At 41.8% G+C, this 17,525-nt stretch overlaps 2 protein-coding genes across 2 annotated transcripts; one reads left to right on the plus strand and one right to left on the minus strand.

Moving 5' to 3' along the window:
* Positions 1 to 136: 136 nt before the first annotated feature.
* On the minus strand, positions 137 to 3,842 carry si:dkey-79d12.4 (zinc finger protein 836). The gene is made up of 2 exons (XM_050046852.1): positions 3,498 to 3,842; positions 137 to 2,155 (listed from the first exon to the last, which is right to left on the minus strand). The coding sequence occupies exon 2, from the start codon at positions 2,121 to 2,123 to the stop codon at positions 156 to 158; it is 1,968 nt and encodes a 655-aa protein (XP_049902809.1). The 5' UTR covers positions 2,124 to 2,155; positions 3,498 to 3,842; the 3' UTR covers positions 137 to 155.
* A 1,412-nt stretch (positions 3,843 to 5,254) lies between these two features.
* Positions 5,255 to 15,351, plus strand: smg9 (SMG9 nonsense mediated mRNA decay factor). Its single transcript, XM_050047599.1, has 13 exons — positions 5,255 to 5,727; positions 5,829 to 5,903; positions 6,921 to 7,155; positions 7,290 to 7,387; positions 7,799 to 7,911; positions 9,866 to 9,977; positions 10,141 to 10,236; positions 10,439 to 10,524; positions 12,071 to 12,177; positions 12,269 to 12,376; positions 12,576 to 12,701; positions 12,791 to 12,935; positions 14,848 to 15,351. The coding sequence occupies exons 1-13, from the start codon at positions 5,581 to 5,583 to the stop codon at positions 14,924 to 14,926; spliced, it is 1,527 nt and encodes a 508-aa protein (XP_049903556.1). The 5' UTR covers positions 5,255 to 5,580; the 3' UTR covers positions 14,927 to 15,351.
* Positions 15,352 to 17,525: the final 2,174 nt, after the last annotated feature.

Raw genomic sequence — 17,525 nt, forward strand, 5'->3', positions numbered from 1 at the left:
GTATGTGATTTTGCTTTGATATTGTCTTACAAAAATCAAACAAAATACTGACAACCGGACATGAAACATCACTCTGAGTTAACATTTCGTTTTAAAGTGTGATGCCGAAAGCTGGAGAAGTGTACCAAGGGGAAACAAGAGATGTGTCTGCTGTCTCATTCCAAGGGTTTCTTCGATCGTTTTGTTTTTGTCCTGTTTTTAAGTTGATGCCATATGTAAGCTGAAGGCCTAAAAAAGAGTTGTCCACAGTCACATGTAAAGGGAATTCTGCACTCTCTCTTCGCTTTACATTTTAATGTCCGTCCAGAACGAGATTTCTTCTGTGATTTGCCACTTACGTGCTCGGCTAAGAGTTTTGCTCCAGTGAAAGTCTCTCCGCAGCTGACACAGATGTAGCTTACAGTCTCTGCATGCTGAATGCAATGTCGCAGCAGGTGCAGCCGGTGCTTAAAAGCTCGGCCGCACTGGCACTGGTGTGAGCGGTGGCCTCGGTGGAGGTAGCGGTGGCTGATGATGAGGGAGGGCTGCCGGAAGATGGCACCGCACTGCCTGCAGGGGTAGGCGGCCTTGGAGCGCCAGCCTGTGTTCATACGTTTCATCAAAGCGACGTCGTGGCTGTCGTTCTCAAACATGGCCAGAATGGTCGGCGTTGGTGGAGTGACGGGGTCAGAGGCCTCAGTAGATGGAGTTGTGTCAGTGGCACCAGGAGGAACAAATAAAGGTGCAGACAGATGGCTTCTAAGTTGGCTGTTTGGAGCTAGAGCAAAGTCTTCTCCTGATCTGATAGGAGCAGCAGCAGACGCCATGCATATAGTGGCAGGGGGTCTGCCCGGGTAGGAAGAGGAGGTCAAAAGAGAGGAAGGGCTAGATTTCACAGCAGTGGACAGAGACCCTGCATAGGTCTGGCCAGCACAGAGCTTTCCATTCATGAGCTGACTGACCACATGTGGACTAGTGATGGCTGACTGCACTGCTGTGCCTCGGACACCTGGTGAAACTTTTTTACCAGCGAGCGCTGATGGATTGGTGATAATACACACTTTGGTGCTCACCACTGATGTGTGGACTCTGGTGACATGGCCTAGCAGATATTTCTCCGAGGTGAAAAAACATTTGCAAATGTTACACGCTTGCGGCAGTGACTCGGAACAAAAGAGGGCCAGCGGCGGTTTGTTTGTCTTGGGACACTGGTGGAGATGGTACAAGCGCTCCTGAGGGAAAACCTGGCCACAGATTTCACAGGTATACAAAGGCATGTAGTGCTCCTTAAGAGACTTCTCAGTTACAAAGACGTTCTTGCATACTGAACACTGATATTTTACCCTTACACCACTACAGTGCAGCAAATGGAGCTTCATTGATCGAAATGGCCCCCGACCACACGCAGCACACATTGGACTATTAACATTAGGAGGGGCTGCAGGGGTTTTTTTAGAGTGCAAACTACTAGAAGAATCAGTGGAATCATTGGTTGAACTTGAGCCTGTTTCGGGATCAGCTGGACGCAAGACTGCAAGTTTAGAGCGTGTCTTATCTTTGTCATCAGATTCAGAGCTTGCTGAATCGTCTGTTTTCTCACCATCACTTTCCATGTCAATATCTTTGTCATCTTCACCCACTGTATACTCTACGCTGTTTTCAGATGTCTCTGTGTTCACCTCAATTCTTTGTTGAGACCTCAACTCTGACACTGAGTCGCGCGGCATTAAGGCTGTGCTTTGCTGTGCTGTCGTGTTATCAGGAGAGTTGTTACTATTCTGACTCTGATGTGTGACCTCAGAAATCAAAGAGGGAGCTTCTTGTAACGGCGTTGAGCTTGTGTAATGTGTTTCAGCATGCTTGTTGAGGTCCCACACATTACCGAAAGCCTGAGGGCACTTTTTGCAGAGGGGTGGCAAGTGCACATTCTCCAGGTGCATGGAGAGAGAAGTCAGGCGTCGGAAAGTAACCTCGCAGATGTAGCAGGTGGCTTTGATGTCGTGGCTTTTGTAATGCAACATCAAGTTTGTCATTTTGCTGAATTTCTTGCCACATTCCCAACATCTCCCCTCTCTGTTAGAATCATCCATCTTCCATTCTGTGGATGAACCCCATTCTTCATCACTGCTCGAGTCTTCAGACATAAGGAGCTGGTCAAGGCAAACCTCTGGGTGGTCTGTAACGTAAAGCAGAACGGGCAGAATCACTTAAAAATGTTTAGGAATAAATCCATATTACAGATTTCATACAAGCATTGCAGAACAAGCATCACAGCAGACGACAGCTATTAAGTCTTAAAGGAGCAGTGTGTAAGATTTAGGGGGATTTAGCGACATCTAGTGGTGAGGATGACAGATTGCAACCAGCTGTAACTATTCCTCGTTAGAATTACTTTAGTGTAAATTGTTCAGGAGGTTTTTACGGGGAGCCTAATTATCCACAGAGGTCTCTTCCTCGCCAAAACAAATGGACCAGGTGATTTAAACCAGTAAAAAACAAAAAACAAAAGCTGTTTCATGTTAAAAAAATCAGTGTCTTTCCAATATGACTCATCATCAAGAACATGCGAATTATGATGGCTGATGCAAAAACTCAAGCCAATGTTTCGTTTGTCCATTGTGGACTACTGTAGGCCCATGGTGGTGCAACACGGCAGTCCTATTATTATTGTTATTATTATTACCTATTATATTCAATTTCTGCCAAAACATCCCCCTAAATCCTACACACTGGACCTTTAAGTTAAAGATCTTGCCAAAATACAGTTATTATACATGTGTGGTTTAGAGCTGAAACAATATTATAGTCTAAAAGTCACACTGTCACAAAAATGGTTCATATATCATTATTTATAAACACTAATTAGTCTGAATCAATTATCTGACAACTTGTACTATACTTTGGTGTATGGCTACATGCTTGTAAAAGTAGTGTCATTCCCATTAGCTTCAGCTGTGCTTCATGTTTAGTAGTAATTAGCAAGTGCTAGCATGCTAACACGCTAAGCTAAGATGGTGAACACTGCTTAAAGATAGCACATTAGCATTGTAAGCTCAAAGCACCCCTGTGCTAAGTAACGTTACAGCACAGCCTCACAGAGATGCTAGCATGGCTGCCTTTCATTGTCACATCCTCTCAGATTGATATATGTGAGTTTAAATCAAAATTAGCACCTTAAAGAGGTCACCTTAGTGTCTGGGAAGTTGTGACAGGTTCACATGTTTAACTATTCACTGTTTTTTGGCTGTTTGTAGACTAAACCGTCATGGAAAAAGCAAACTAATAGTTAGCAGCAGAGCTCTTGAGGATAACCAAGTCTTGACATGGCTTCATTATAAACGCTACCATTTACCAGCACAACCCAATGACTATTCTCCCCTTTACAACCGGTTTGCTACGTTTGCTTTACTTTTAATGTCACATTATGTTTTAATATGTTTTCATCTAGGATGACGACTGCATGTGAGTCATACAGGAGACCTCTGAGTGTAACACCTGCACATGAAGAGTGTAGTTACCTCTGTCCCAAAGTGCTGGACCAAGAACTGCCTCCTGCAGCTCAGAGCAGAGGTGAAATAAAATTATGAATCCAAACCAGAAGGTGATGTTTCGATCAGTTACTGAGCGTTACTTAAAAATACAAACAGCTAACATTAGCGTCAACGTCAACTTGTCTGTGATGTTCCGGGTTTTCAGGGAACTACATCCTTTATAAATCAGCCTCTGTCCAAGATTTGTGTCTGAAGCGAATCCATCTGTACAGCTGGAGACAACTGAGACACAATTCAGCACACTACAATAAGTAAAACCCTATGAATTCCTTAATTAAAACCACCATCATGTTGTTGATGGCGCCCACTGACCGTACTACTCCATATCCGGTTAATACCGGAAGAGGGGCGCCTACACCTCCCAGAATGCACCAGAAGGTTTCACTCAACTTCCACGGCTAAAGAAACTTTAATATTTCTGCGATTCTCCAATTTTAATTCAAACATGTTATGATTGTAAAAAAACACACTTTACTTTTAGGTACTTTTCCAGCACAGAGTGTTTATTTTGAAGTGCTGTGTCCTGCTGTAAAGTGAGAGTGACAAAGTGAGTGGCAAAAAGCAAGTATGATGCTGAATGTATTAACCTGTGGGGACCTTGAACTTGTGACTAAGGAGAAATATGGACCCTGTAGCTGGACCAGTTGGGAACCACTGCTTTAACATATGGTGTTTCTTCAAGGTAACATTTGCAAATTAGCAATTTTCTATGAAGTACATTAAACAATTAAAATTCAACTTTACTCATCAAATTTTGTGAACCAAATTATTTCCAGATAATAAAATGACAGATAAAGATATTTTCAGACTATTTTTATGTTGAGAGTTGGTAGAACTGAACTATGCCATGCGATGAAGCCCCCGAAAATGGCATTCAACATGTCCTCCAGGAAGTCATGTTATAATAATATAAACTGTGCTACTGGTTTCCTTGGGACCCTGAGTCTTTTTCAAGTGTGAGTGTGAGTATAAATGGCCTGTACAGGCAACACGGTACCATAGAGCAGGGGTGTCAAACATATGGCAAGAACCGGCCGCCAAAGGGTCCAATCTGACCCAGTGGATGACATCTAATAGCGACGCACTTGTGAAGGCTAAGAGGTGCCAGGTTTCAGCAGCAGGTTAAACAGTGAGTCGCTTTCTTCATTTTTCCACCCTGATCAGAATACACTTCTTTTCTCTCACTTTAGTTTGGTGTGGTGATGTCAGGATTACAACCAACACAGGGGTGGAAATGGATAGAAAAATGCACATGTAATGACAGTGAGTGATCGACTGACTGAACGTGGAAAAACTGAGAAATATTGATAAAATTGCATTTATTCTTCTGAGGACATCACAGGCTGTTTGTCAGTTGATTTGTAAATGGGATGCGTTTTAAAATGTACCTCTTTAAACAAAAAAAGGTAAAAAAAATAAATAAATAAATAAAATGGAGGTGTCTGGTATTTACAGGGTATTATGCAATAATTTTACTAGTCCGGCCCACCTGCGAGCAACTCGGACTTTTATGTGGCCGAATGAAATGAGTATAATAAATAATAATAATAATAATAATAATAATAATAAATGAGTTTAACGCCACTTCCATTGAGGATTGAAATAACGGAACTACCAACATCATTACAATGTTTCATGTCGACTTCACTTACCAGACGGACGAGGTTTGTTTGTTTGGTAACAAAACGAATACCAGGCGGGTGGAGTTTCTTTCAGCGGGTTGCAACGTTAAAACGCCCGAGCGTAACGGTCAACACCGAGTTACAAAACAAGCGCACCAATGGAATGCTTTAGCTAACGTTACTACACCGAAGCGACAACAAGTACTTAGGTTTGAACGTTAACGATGTCATTTTTGTTTTTAAACGTTAAATACAGGAATTCTCACAGGGCTGCTAACGTTAGCTGAGAGCATATTTCTAGTTTCGAAGATATTTCAGTGACGGTAACGTTATTTTCAGGTCGCTTCTGCTTGAACTGGGTTCCCCTCTTTAGCTAGCTTACTGTTGACATCAGTTGTACTGCTGTGGTGAACCAGGGGAGCAGCGACATGTCAGAGTCCGGACACAGTCAGCCAGGGATGTACGGGCAGGGGCGCAGGAGGAGGCGACGCCGGGGAGACAGAGATGCTGGACCTCCGGGGCAAAATCTGTCCGGTCCCAGTCGGGATCGAGACTATCAACCGAGGGAACGAAGGGTAGCTGTAACACAAACACACATACATGCAGTAATGACGCCTGCTTTGTAGTTTAACGTCTGTACTTCAGAATAGTGACCCATTTAAATTTGTGTGTTCAGGATGGAAGCGAGGATCCACCTGGCCCTCTCATTCAGAAAACCCCCATCATCCTCGCAAAACCCCCTGGAGAAAGGGTATGTTGGTTTGTCAGATACTAAGCTCTTACAACAGCTCTCCTTGTTGAACACAAACAATAATACCCATAGTAATGATAATGCCATCAGAACAAATACTCTTACATGGATTAGTTTTGCAGACGTGTTTGTCCAAGGCAGTGTAAGCTGCCTCCATTTACACAATTCACAACGTCAGAAAAAATGAGTCACAGTTAGTAAATGATCAGGACGTAAAGCGTGTTTAGTTTAGTTTATTTGCACATACATGCATAGAAAATACAGGAAAAAGAAATATAAAAGGTGAGGTTAGAAGCCAAAATAGCTTATGAAAATACCTCCCCGACTAAATGAACAACAATCATACATAAAAAGAAAAAGACAAAAAACGAAGGTTGAGCAAGACTTCCAGACTAGACGTAATACAAAATTGTTAAGGATGTGCAATTTTCAAAACATAAATTACAAATGAATCAATGAAGTGTTACGCGTCTTTTCAAATCCTTTTCAGATGACTTTTTAATAACGATAATGTAGACAATGATTGTAGAGATGGAAGAAGGTCGGTCCAAAGAGATGGTCCTCTGTATTTCAGTGAATATTGATTAAGAGAAGTAAAAAAAATATGGAAGATAAAAGTCCTTAGAGTGTCTTGTGGAATATGAGTGAATGTCTGATGAAGAGATAAAGGAGTTCTGGAAAACGCCAGGCAAGTCATGAGAGAGCTGTACATACAAGTCTGGTATATCTTAACATTAGAAATTGATAATAGCTTATATTGTCTGAAGAGAGAAGCGGATGATTCACATTTATTGGCAAAGCTAGTCACTCGAAACCATTTAGAAATAGATGCTAGCTCCTCATTTGCTTCTTGAATCAATGTATGAAAAGTTTCATGTGAAGATACCAGACATGTATAATCAGCAAATAAATAAGGGAATAGATTTTTGCAGACCCTTGGAAGGTCATTTAGTAATCTCTTTCAATTCTCCGGTCATGCAACCCATTGACTTGTGCTGCCGTTGGATCCTTTTCAAGGCCAAGCCATCACAGAATGCACCTGTCAGTGGAGCCCCAGTCCTGGAGAAGCCCATCATGCTAATGAAAGCCAGGGACGATGGAGGGAAGCCGGGGACTCCTCCAGAAGCGGCGGCTCAGCCCTCTGGTCCTGGGCCCTCTAAGATGGAGAGGGAGGGCCAGAGACCCACCCAGCCTGTATACCAGATCCAAAACAGGGGAATGGGTGCCTCTGCATCGAGCAGCGCTGTGGACCGTGAGTCGTTGTTGATTCCACAAAAATACAAAGTTCTGTTACTGTGATGTTTAGAAATACTGCACACATTAAGGTCAACTTATGTGCACATAGAGCAAGAAAGTAAATCTTGAATCTTTTTATCTGACCTCCAGCCATGGTTGGTCAGTCTAAGCTCCTCCCTCCAGAGAAGATGAAGCACAGCATTAAGCTTGTGGATGATCAGATGAATTGGTGTGACAGTGCCATGGAGGTGAGTTAATGTTTAATGAATTTAGTTTACTGTGCAGTCATTGTATTATATGATTTATTAAAGAGATAGTGCACCCAAAAATGAAAATCCAGCCATTATCTACTCACCCTCATGCCAAGGGAGGCTGTAGTGAAGTTTTAGAGTCCTCACATCACTTGCGGAGATCCCAGGGGGGAGTGGGTAGCAGCACAACTCCACCTAATCCAGGCTGATGGCACCCCAGATTAAAACGTCCAAAAACACATAATTGAAACCACAAAATATCTCCATACTGCTCGTCCGTAGTGATCCAAGTGTCCTGAAGCCCAGACATAAAAAGTTGTTTGGAAAAACGTCATTTGAACTCTGAAATCCGGAAGTTTTGGGTGCACTATCCCTTTAATGTTTGTGTTTTGTTGTCATGTGTTGCAGTATCTGAGGGACCAGACAGATATGTTGGTGGTGGGAGTCGTTGGCCTGCAGGGAAGTGGAAAATCTACAATCATGTCACTGTTATCTGCCAACACTCCTGAGGAAGACCAAAGGTAAGGGCTGGTCAAGGAAGCACCCAGTTAAAAGATGCTGATGAGGATGAGGATTTCCCATAATGACATTAAATCTAGTATGTAAGAGGAATTTAAAATGATAAAATATTGTGTTCCTGATACCAGTTTAGTGTAAGAAGAGGAGTGAAATGTAAGTTTTGGAAAAATCTACCATTTAGACTTGCAGTACTGTTAATATACTACTAAACCTAACTGTGCTACAGATTGGTCTAAAACTATAGCATTGTTACACCAGTGACCAGTAAAATAATTTGATCAGAACAAGAATAGTCCACAAACAAGCAGAGTATAATAATATAGTATGTAATTTTTTTGTCTATGGTGCCACATAGTGCCCACACACCTCAGCTGTTGTTTCAGGTTGTTAAAGAGAGTAAAAATGTTTTGGTTTTAATACATTTTAGGGCTTGAACTTCCTCACTTGGGGCAGTAACTCACTCCCAACCCTCACCTATGGTCATGAGCTCTGGGTTGTGACTGAAAGAATGAGATCGCGGGTACAAGCGGCCGAAATGAGTTTCCTCCGTGTGGTGGCTGGGCTCAGCCTTAGTGATAGGGTGAGGAGCTCGGACATCCGGAGGGAGCTCAGGATAGAGCTGCTGCTCCTTCGCGTCGAAAGTGATCAGTTGAAGTGGTTCAGGCATCTGATCAGGGTGTTTCCTGGGCACCTCACGTCAGAGGTGTTCCGGGCACGTCCCACTGGTGGAAGGCCCCGGGGCAGACCCAGAACACGCTGGAGGGATTATATATCTCATGAAAATGGGATGGATGGATGGATGAATACATTTTAGGGCTGCTCGATCATGGCAAAAATCATAATCATGATTATTTTGATTAATACTGAGATAACAATCATTTAAAACAATTACTCATTGACTTTGGAAACATCATGCATTCAAATAATTTAGAAAAAGAAAGGCCTTTTTAACAGAGGAGAGCTGTGTGAGAGGTAATTGCATTTTGATTACATTTCAGATCATTAAATAAATTGGTCTTATTGCCATGTGGCGCAGACACCACCATGTCTCAAATCTTGCAGAGCATTTGTTATTGTTCCTTGTCAAACTACTTGAAACTTAGGTGTTTCCAAACAGCTGTATGGCTTTTAATTTTCTTGTTGATCAAAGGCTCAAGGTAAAGTAAACATGGGCTCAGCCTGGCTTTGAAAAAGGGACAAAAGTGCACAGCTTTAAAGGAAAGGGGTGTGCTGAATTTACAACACATGACAAAATGAGATCATCATTACAAAATGGAATTGAGCACAATTAATGTCTTATCTCCATTATCTTGTTTTCATAATTGTTGGAAGCCAAAATCGTACCTGAATATAAAAGTTGGTGAATCACCCAGACCTAACACAGTTGTCTTGTTAGGAGTGTACTGTCAGCCCCAATTTGTCTTTCTGTTAATTTACTATTTATATTGTTCATTTGGAATAGAAGCAGTGTTCAAAAACAAAGAGATTGAATTACCAAAACCAGTAACACAAACCAATACATTTCTGTTGCTTTAAATCAGCAGCAAAATTCTGTCTTTTAAAACTCCACATAAAAAGTGATGTATGTTTTGTTAAAAAAGAAAAGAAAAATGGAAGTAAACGTATTGTTTCAGTTGTAATTCTGTATGATTTGCATTTCTCCTTCAATAAAAAACCACTAAAAAGTGACGGTACTCTTGCTGAACACAGAGTCGATATAGCATACCATCTGCTTCTGTAGAGAAATGTGGAGTGTTTCAGCTGGTTATAATTTGTTTAAAATCTAAAATTGATTTGTTTAGAAAGAATTCAAAGTACTACAGAAGAACTAAGTTCATTTCTCATGTAGACTTTTCACTGTATCCACAGCATGCATTTGTTAATTGCAGTTGTTTTTATTTAGCTGAACCAGTGCAGTGAGACTTAAACTGATGTAATGTATGTTTGTTTGCACAGGGGTTATGTATTCAGAGCCCAGACTCAAGAAATCAAGGAACGAGGAGGAAACCAGAGCACAGGCATTGATTTCTTCATCACACAGGAGAGAGTCATCTTCTTGGATACACAGGTATGAGTGATGTATTGTGGATACAGTGAGTTGTTTTTCTGATGTATTTTTAATTTGTTATGAACTATGTGAGTTGAAGTGTGACTTTGGAATAGAAAGAAATGACACTGTAGCTGGTTGAGGATTGATCAGTTGGGTGTAATTGCCTTATTTGTTTCCTCAGCCAATGCTCAGCCCATCTATTCTCGACCACCTCATCAACAACGATCGGAAGTTGCCTCCAGAGTACAACCTCCCTCACACATATGTTGAGATGCAGGTCAGTGTCTGGCCTGCAGATGGCAGTGGGTGAAAACACTTGTTGTGTCATGTTAATACTGATGCATAACCTCTGGGGACCAATATGTACCTTTAGTCCTCTGATTCAATGTTCAATGACAGTTTATTGGTCATTTTAATTCTTCTGTACGCACACATTCACATGTAACTGTTTGATCTCTCTCTGCATAATCTGTTAACAGTCACTTCAGATCGCCGCCTTCCTGTTTACAGTGTGCCATGTAGTCATTGTGGTTCAAGACTGGTTCACTGACTTAAACCTTTACAGGTTGGTACTTGCTTATTTGCAATGGATCTGTGATATAGTTACTGCTCAGGCAACAAAACAAGAGGATAGCTCGCAAAGCTCCCTCTCCCACACACACAGGAATGTTAAGCATTTCATCTTGTATCTTGAGAGGATATTTGTCTTCTGCTTTTTCATAAGCTCAATAATGTTTATCTTTCCATTGGCTTTGTAAACAGCAAATACAGGTGGAGCCAGGCCTGTTGACAATGACTTGCCATGTATACACAAGGAACGTTCCATGTGTATACTTTCCCTAATGTGACTCTACACAACTGAAATTTATAACTATAGTTGACAGCAATGACTCTAATCAGCTGGGTGGTAGCTAGATAGTAGATTATATTGGCTTGGAGAGTATATAAATTCATTTAAACCAAATGTAACAACTTGTATATCTTTAAAAGTTTAGGAATTCAAGGGCATTTTTTCTCAAGCATGTCTAAAAATAATATTACATGCTCGTATGTATATTGTAAGATGATTAAAGCTGGGGTAGGCAGAAATCTGGGAATAGCAATAAAGAAAGAAAAAGGCTGAAAATCAACCCTCCTGCTGCTGCTCCCTGCTCTGTCCTCCCCTCAGACACCTAGGGGCATATGCACACCATTTATACAGTAACCCAGTGTTTGATTTATTTAATTATTCCATTGTGGAATTGAGGAAGCGCATTCACTTGGTCCCCTCTTACCCCACGCTCTCTTTCTCGCTCCCTGCCACTGGGAGGAGAACGTGCAGCAGTTCTGCAAACGGACCTTCGGTTTGTGGCCGTAGTAGTTTGAATTTAGCCAGCACAAAACCCCCCAGTGCTGGATGTTTTAGCGGGCTTGTGGCTAGCAGCAGCAGTGGGTCTGACCTGTGTAACCGTAGCAACAGAAAGTTTGCTGACCTCAGAGCTGGGGTTTTCACTGGGTGAACTTGGGTTGGGTAGCAGTGTGGAATAAGGCAGGGGACACATTGTAATTCAAGGCTCTAGCTAACATTAGCTACATAAATGTGAATTTGAAGTCACAGCCATGAGCCTTTGGCTCTAGTTGGCAGAAGGATAAACTATTCACAACATTTTTAGCAACTTTTAACAAGATTTTGTTTTATTTTGTTTATTTTCAGACTTACTTGATAAATCCATCTTCCTTTCTTATTTGCTTTGCAGTGTAGGCAGTTGTTACAAATGCTGGAATAGTTACTTTCTGTGCAGGATTCTCTGCCATTGAATCAGGAATAAATCATTCACAGAAAGGACGTCAATGCACACACATCTGCGTTTTTAGAACAGCCAGTAGGAACTGCTGATTGGCCAAAGTCTCCCGTCACGGCCTAGATTTGCTAAAGCCTGAAAACAGTTAAGAGGAGGTGCACAAGTCTAGTTTTCTCTCACAATACTCAAAGTTTACTGTGGGATTTTTGCCCAAATTACACAAAATGAAACTGCCTACCCCAGCTTTAATTACCCAACCTTTTCAACTTTTCCCTAGTGAATGCAAAAGTTCTTACCACACAGAAACTTAAACATAATGTTTGTGGATAGGTTTCTTCAGACTGCTGAGATGCTGAAACCCTCCACTCCATCTGCAAGCCATGACAGCACTGGCTCCTCAGGCAATGACGATGGAGCGGAGTACTATCCTCACATAGGTGACTTTTTAATGCAGAAACACAAAAAATGACACGCCAACCAGGTTAAATGATATCAAAATGAAAGTATCTCTTCCTTAAATTCCTCCAGTGTTCCTCCAGAATAAGGCCAGACGGGATGATTTTTGCCCAAGGAATCTGAAGAACATGCACATGGTGGTGGACAAATTAATGACTCACTCTCATCTCAAATACAAAGGTTCAAAACTACTTGAATATTCTCGTCATATGTATTTATGTTCTGTCCACGCTGGTGGTTACTTTTAGGAGCAAATCATGTTTAATGGTTGAAACTGAGTTTAGATGGGAAAACCAATGTGAATGGTTTGGGACAATACTGCGATTATGATTAGCATTTGGTGTAGAGATTTGACTGGGAATATGTGGTTTCATTTTAGGCACACTGTCCATGCTGGACTGCAATATCTTCCCTGGCTTGGGGCAGGACTACCTGTCAACTGAAGTCAACATGTTCCTCCTTCCTATGCAGGAGAATGACGGGGACGATAATCTGACTAAAGCAGGTTATACAGAATTTATCGTCACACAAGGCAAAACTCAATTGTCCTCTTGTATATCGTGTAAAATGGGAATTAATCTGTACTGTGTTAAGGCTCAGGAACATACCCGCTCTTCTCCCTGCTCCCGGGATACAGAGGACATCCTGCCTTCTCCACCATGGTTTCAAAACTCCGCAGCCAAATACTGGCCATGCCCCGCTGTCAGCTGTCGCACACCATCCTTACCGAGAAGAACTGGTAAACACCACATTTTCTTTTGCTCACTTTCCACTTATAATAACATGAACTTCATTTGCATACCACTCATTGGTGCTTGAGGACAAAGACAACATAAATCAACCAAACACGATAATAGAAATGTTTCAACAGTAAGGGGATTATTTGCACTGGGGATGTGGGGACATTTCAGATTTATTTGCCTTTTCTTGACAGTTGACAGCATAGAGAGAAACAGGAAACATGGTGTAAGATGAAGAGGGGTGTAATGTGCAGTAAATGTTGTGAAATGTTGTGGTTTGTTGCTTAACTATTTGCCCACCATCACACCCCTTAAAATTCGACTGACTGGGGCGTCGGTGGCTTGGTGGTAGAGCAGGCACCCCATGTACAACCGCCGCAGTGGCCCGGGTTGGAATCCAGCCTGTGGCCCTTTGCTGCATCTCTCTCTCTCTCTCTCTCTCTCTCTCTCTCTCTCTCTCTCTCTCTATCTCTATCTATCTATCTATCTATCTATCTATCCATCCCCAGAGGTCTCCACCTCTCCACAAAAACAGACCTGGTAATTTAAACTGATAAAAACACACAAAAAAAGCATTTTCACTGTACAAATCATCGACTGTGTTTACAAGGTCTTTAGTATCCCGGTTTTGATTGGGGTTTTTTAAGTATCCCGTTTTTGTGTTTGTGCATGTAAACACCATATCCCGAATTCAGAAACCGGGTTATGCCCTTTTCCCGGTTTCAAGAAACCCGGTTTTGCCACCTGGAGTACTCCGTTAGAAGCCGGGATACTGGAGCATGTATACGCCTTATCCCGGTTTCATGAATGGTTCAACTACGTCACACAGCCGGCTGAAGGATGCCCTACTCATTCTGAAGTTTTCTCTCCACTCTGAATCTGTAAACTCCATGAGAACGATCCTATCCCACCAGTCACAGCTACGTATTTTCATCCACTGTTGCCTTGTACTGCGTGGTGGCAGCGACAGCCGAATACCTATCAAAGTTGGTGACGTACTCAATATTTGTTGTCGCTCTCTCCTCCCATTGCTGAAGATGAAGTGGATGAGCCATAGCTGTAATGTGACGTGAGTATTTACTAACGCTAAGCCCGCTAGAGGCCACAGAGGTCTCATTTTTGTCTTACTTCTATATATAATAAATATATCACATTTCCCGCTCAATCTGTTGTAAACAAAAGACGTAAAAGACGTAACACACGCCTGCGCAGATAGGATGCAGTGATCAGAAAACGGGTTACTGGTATTTATCATGTATACAGGGATATGAATTAACTGGGTTTCTCTGTGTTCCATGTAAACATCATATCCCGGATATGCTCAAAGCCGGATAAACCTCAAAACCGGGATACTAAAGACCTTGTAAACACAGTCAGTGTTTATCTGACACTGCTCATCACAGATGGGCTTCTGACTACGGTGGCCGACGTGAAAATGTGAAAATGCAAATGGCTCTATCAGGAGCCAGTGGTTGGTTTGTCCATTCTGAGCTGCTGTAAAAACATGGCAGTGGACATGTCCATCTCCATAGATGAGGAGCCACTCTTATATTTTATATTCCATTTCTGTGACATATCCCCCTAAATCCTACACACTGGATCTTTACACAAAAGGCAGGTAAGTACAACAGTGCTCTTTGTAGTTACAAGTAGAACATTATGTATTAAAAAGTAAGTTTTCTGCCAATGAAACAGGCCGTGCATTTGAAAAGGGGTGCAGTAGTAATCCAGAGATCTTGAAGCATTTCTGTTGTTGTCTCGTGCTCAGCAACCCCCACACATTTCCTGCCTGCCTCTGTATTATACAGATCAGCTAATGGCAAAATGCTCAAAAATATATATTCTTACAAAAAACTCCATGAAAACACTGGTTTCATCGAAGTGAATACAAGTTCTGGTCTGGTTTTACAGGTTTCACTACGCAGCCCGTATCTGGGACGGGGTGAAAAAGTCTTCGGCTCTCTCCGAATACAGCCGCCTGCTCTGCTAACGCCTTGATTGACCTGCTGTTATATATAATAGCAGTTGCAAGCGGTTATGTCCAATAATCAGGTCACATCACCAAAAATGTGGCACTGAAAGTCAAGACTCTTGTTTGCACCATACTGGAGGGATATGTGAAACTGTAAGCCCAATCTGTGGTGAAGAGTCAGATATAAAGCAGGAAACCTTCCGTAGGCTTTGGTATGAAAAAACCTGCAGATGCACTCCGTGTCAGTCACTTGCGCACCCCTGCCATGTTGAACAGCCGCAGCCTGCACAGCAGTGGGAAGAAAGGAAGAGAAAACCATCTGTCTGCACATGTTAAAGCAAAATGTGATTGCTTCTTTCATTTGCGAGCAATTATTGACTTTGTGATGTTGTAACTGAAGTTTTGGTGTACTGATGATGCAGACATAAAGATATAGAACTCTGTATATATATTTTTTAAAATTTCTTTCAAACATCAATAAAAAGAGCAGTTGTCAATTATCCTGAAACAAAAGGAAACAAGTGATAAAGACAATACGTGTGACTCTTTTTATTGCATTCTCAAGTCTTTACTGATTTATTGCCTTAAAACATTTCACACCAAGCTCACTTCAGCAATGTAAGAGTTAACAGGCAATGTGTAATGGCCACATTTACATGGTCTGTGCTTTCATTTCCCCTAAAAGAACACAACACCACAAACCTCTGTGTGTGCTTTTTTTTTTTTCCCTGAGAAATGAAACTTAGGTGTTAGTTCCAACAGCACCTGTTGAGCCAGCCCTCAGTCCTCTCTCTGCTCACACTATAGCCCATATATAATATATATTGATAAAGTTTTGTTTTTACTTTGACATAGCACTGCAGTGCTGCTATGAAGCCCCTCGCTTTCAGATGTACTTACAACTGGAGGAAAACCTTAGCGTTTCTGTACTGTAGACTGTTACCATTTCATGTATTTTACATTTCATATCCTTGCTAGCGTCACAGGCTGATGTGGTTTTGTCAGTTTTTTTCAAGCGTCCCAGTGCAACAGTATGTGATCTAGAGGGCTGAATACAACGGCAAAGAGCAAAGTGAACCTGGAGCGCTTTGTGTTCACAGTGCACAGGTTAACTGAACCGCACTGTGGACTGGAAGCTTAAGAGGGGTCTGAGTTCTCTTGGAGGGAATCACGGTCTTAGTTCACTCAGAGGGATGAAAAGGACCAAGTGTGAAAACACCCTTAGTCCTTTTTAACTGAACCGAACTCAGTCCTTTTAAAGTGGACCAACAGAAAAGGGACTCTGTTCTTTTTGTGTTCACATTGTCGGTTCATGTGAAAGAGGACTGTGGTTCACTTAACCTGTGCCTTGTGAACACGAAACGCTGCGGGTCCACTATGCCTTTTGCTATTGTATTGTAACCCTCCAGGCTTGCCATACACAGATCACACTCTATTTCAGTGGGACGCATAATAAACACAACGGAACCATGGCCACAGGTAACGACAGCACGACAAGTGGACGAGGAGTACTCTGGTCTGACGATGGAGCAACTGCACTTCTACAGATATGGAACGAGGAAAGCATCAAACAGCAACTGTCCACAATGCACAGAAGCGCTAAGGTTTTCCTCCAATTTTAAGTTCATAACCGCACTGCAATGTCACGTCAAAGTGAAAACAAAACTACATAAATATATATTATATATAGGCTGTAGTGTGAACAGAAAGGGCACTGAGGCCCCGTCAGAGCTGAAGTTGACCTCAAAGTCATCTGCCCACTTTTTGATCCCCTTTAAGAGGACTGAGTTCAGTTCATTTAAAAAGGACCAAGGGTGAAAACACCTTTAGTGTATACCATGATGACCTACCTCAAGTAAACATTTACATTTTCAAAGCAGAACTGAAGTCAAATGACAGCCACTATAACTTAAAGGTCAGATTTGAGCTCATCCCGAGACTCCTCCCAGAAGTAGTAAATCCTCCCTCACGCCAATCCTTGGAGCCTTGCTTCTTATCAAAACCACATTTGCATTGTTCATACATATCATCTCTAGCAGCCTAATCCCTTTTTAGGGTTATCTACAGCTTTTTTGTAGCTTTTATGAGATTAACTGGGGTGATTACTTTTCTAACAGTTCCGAGTGTCACACCACCCCAGCAAGCGTGACTCAAAATTTGGGAATGTCGAAACTTCACATGAAGCTTGAAGTGATTTGAATTTGACTTGCTGTTACGTGTATTCGAGGAAGACTTAATTTTTTTTTCTTGACTGGGCTTGTTTTTTTATTCAGCATACACCCTTAGGTACTGTGAGTGCGTGTCACTAGTAAACAAACCTGTCCTTATTTTATCACTTAAGAGAAGTAACAAACAAACAATATTTCACTGGTTCTGTCTGTCTTTCTGTGAATGTATGTATATTTTGATCTGTCTGTTGGGGCTTTTATCCGGCACTAAGCAGTAGAAAGCACACTACACCACGTTCCAAATTATTATGCAAATTGTATTTAAGTGTCATAAAGATTAAATTTTTTGTTTTTCAACTAAACTCATGGATGGTATTGTGTCTCAGGGTTCTTTGGATCACTGAAATCAATCTCAGACACCTGTCATAATTAGTTGGCCAGGTGAGCCC

The sequence above is a fragment of the Epinephelus moara genome, chromosome 6, assembly GCF_006386435.1.
Source record: "Epinephelus moara isolate mb chromosome 6, YSFRI_EMoa_1.0, whole genome shotgun sequence".
NCBI lineage: Eukaryota > Metazoa > Chordata > Actinopteri > Perciformes > Serranidae > Epinephelus > Epinephelus moara.

What these genes read in the sequence shown, in the direction of transcription:
- smg9 (XM_050047599.1), top strand. Translation starts at nt 5,581, where the DNA reads ATGTCAGAGTCCGGACACAGTCAGCCAGGGATGTACGGGCAGGGGCGC. An exon ending in TCATCTTCTTGGATACACAG is followed by an intron (nt 9,978 to 10,140) that starts GTATGAGTGATG and finishes TTGTTTCCTCAG; the next exon opens with CCAATGCTCAGCCCATCTAT. An exon ending in CTCTCATCTCAAATACAAAG is followed by an intron (nt 12,377 to 12,575) that starts GTTCAAAACTAC and finishes GTTTCATTTTAG; the next exon opens with GCACACTGTCCATGCTGGAC.
- si:dkey-79d12.4 (XM_050046852.1), bottom strand. Translation starts at nt 2,123, where the DNA reads ATGTCTGAAGACTCGAGCAGTGATGAAGAATGGGGTTCATCCACAGAA.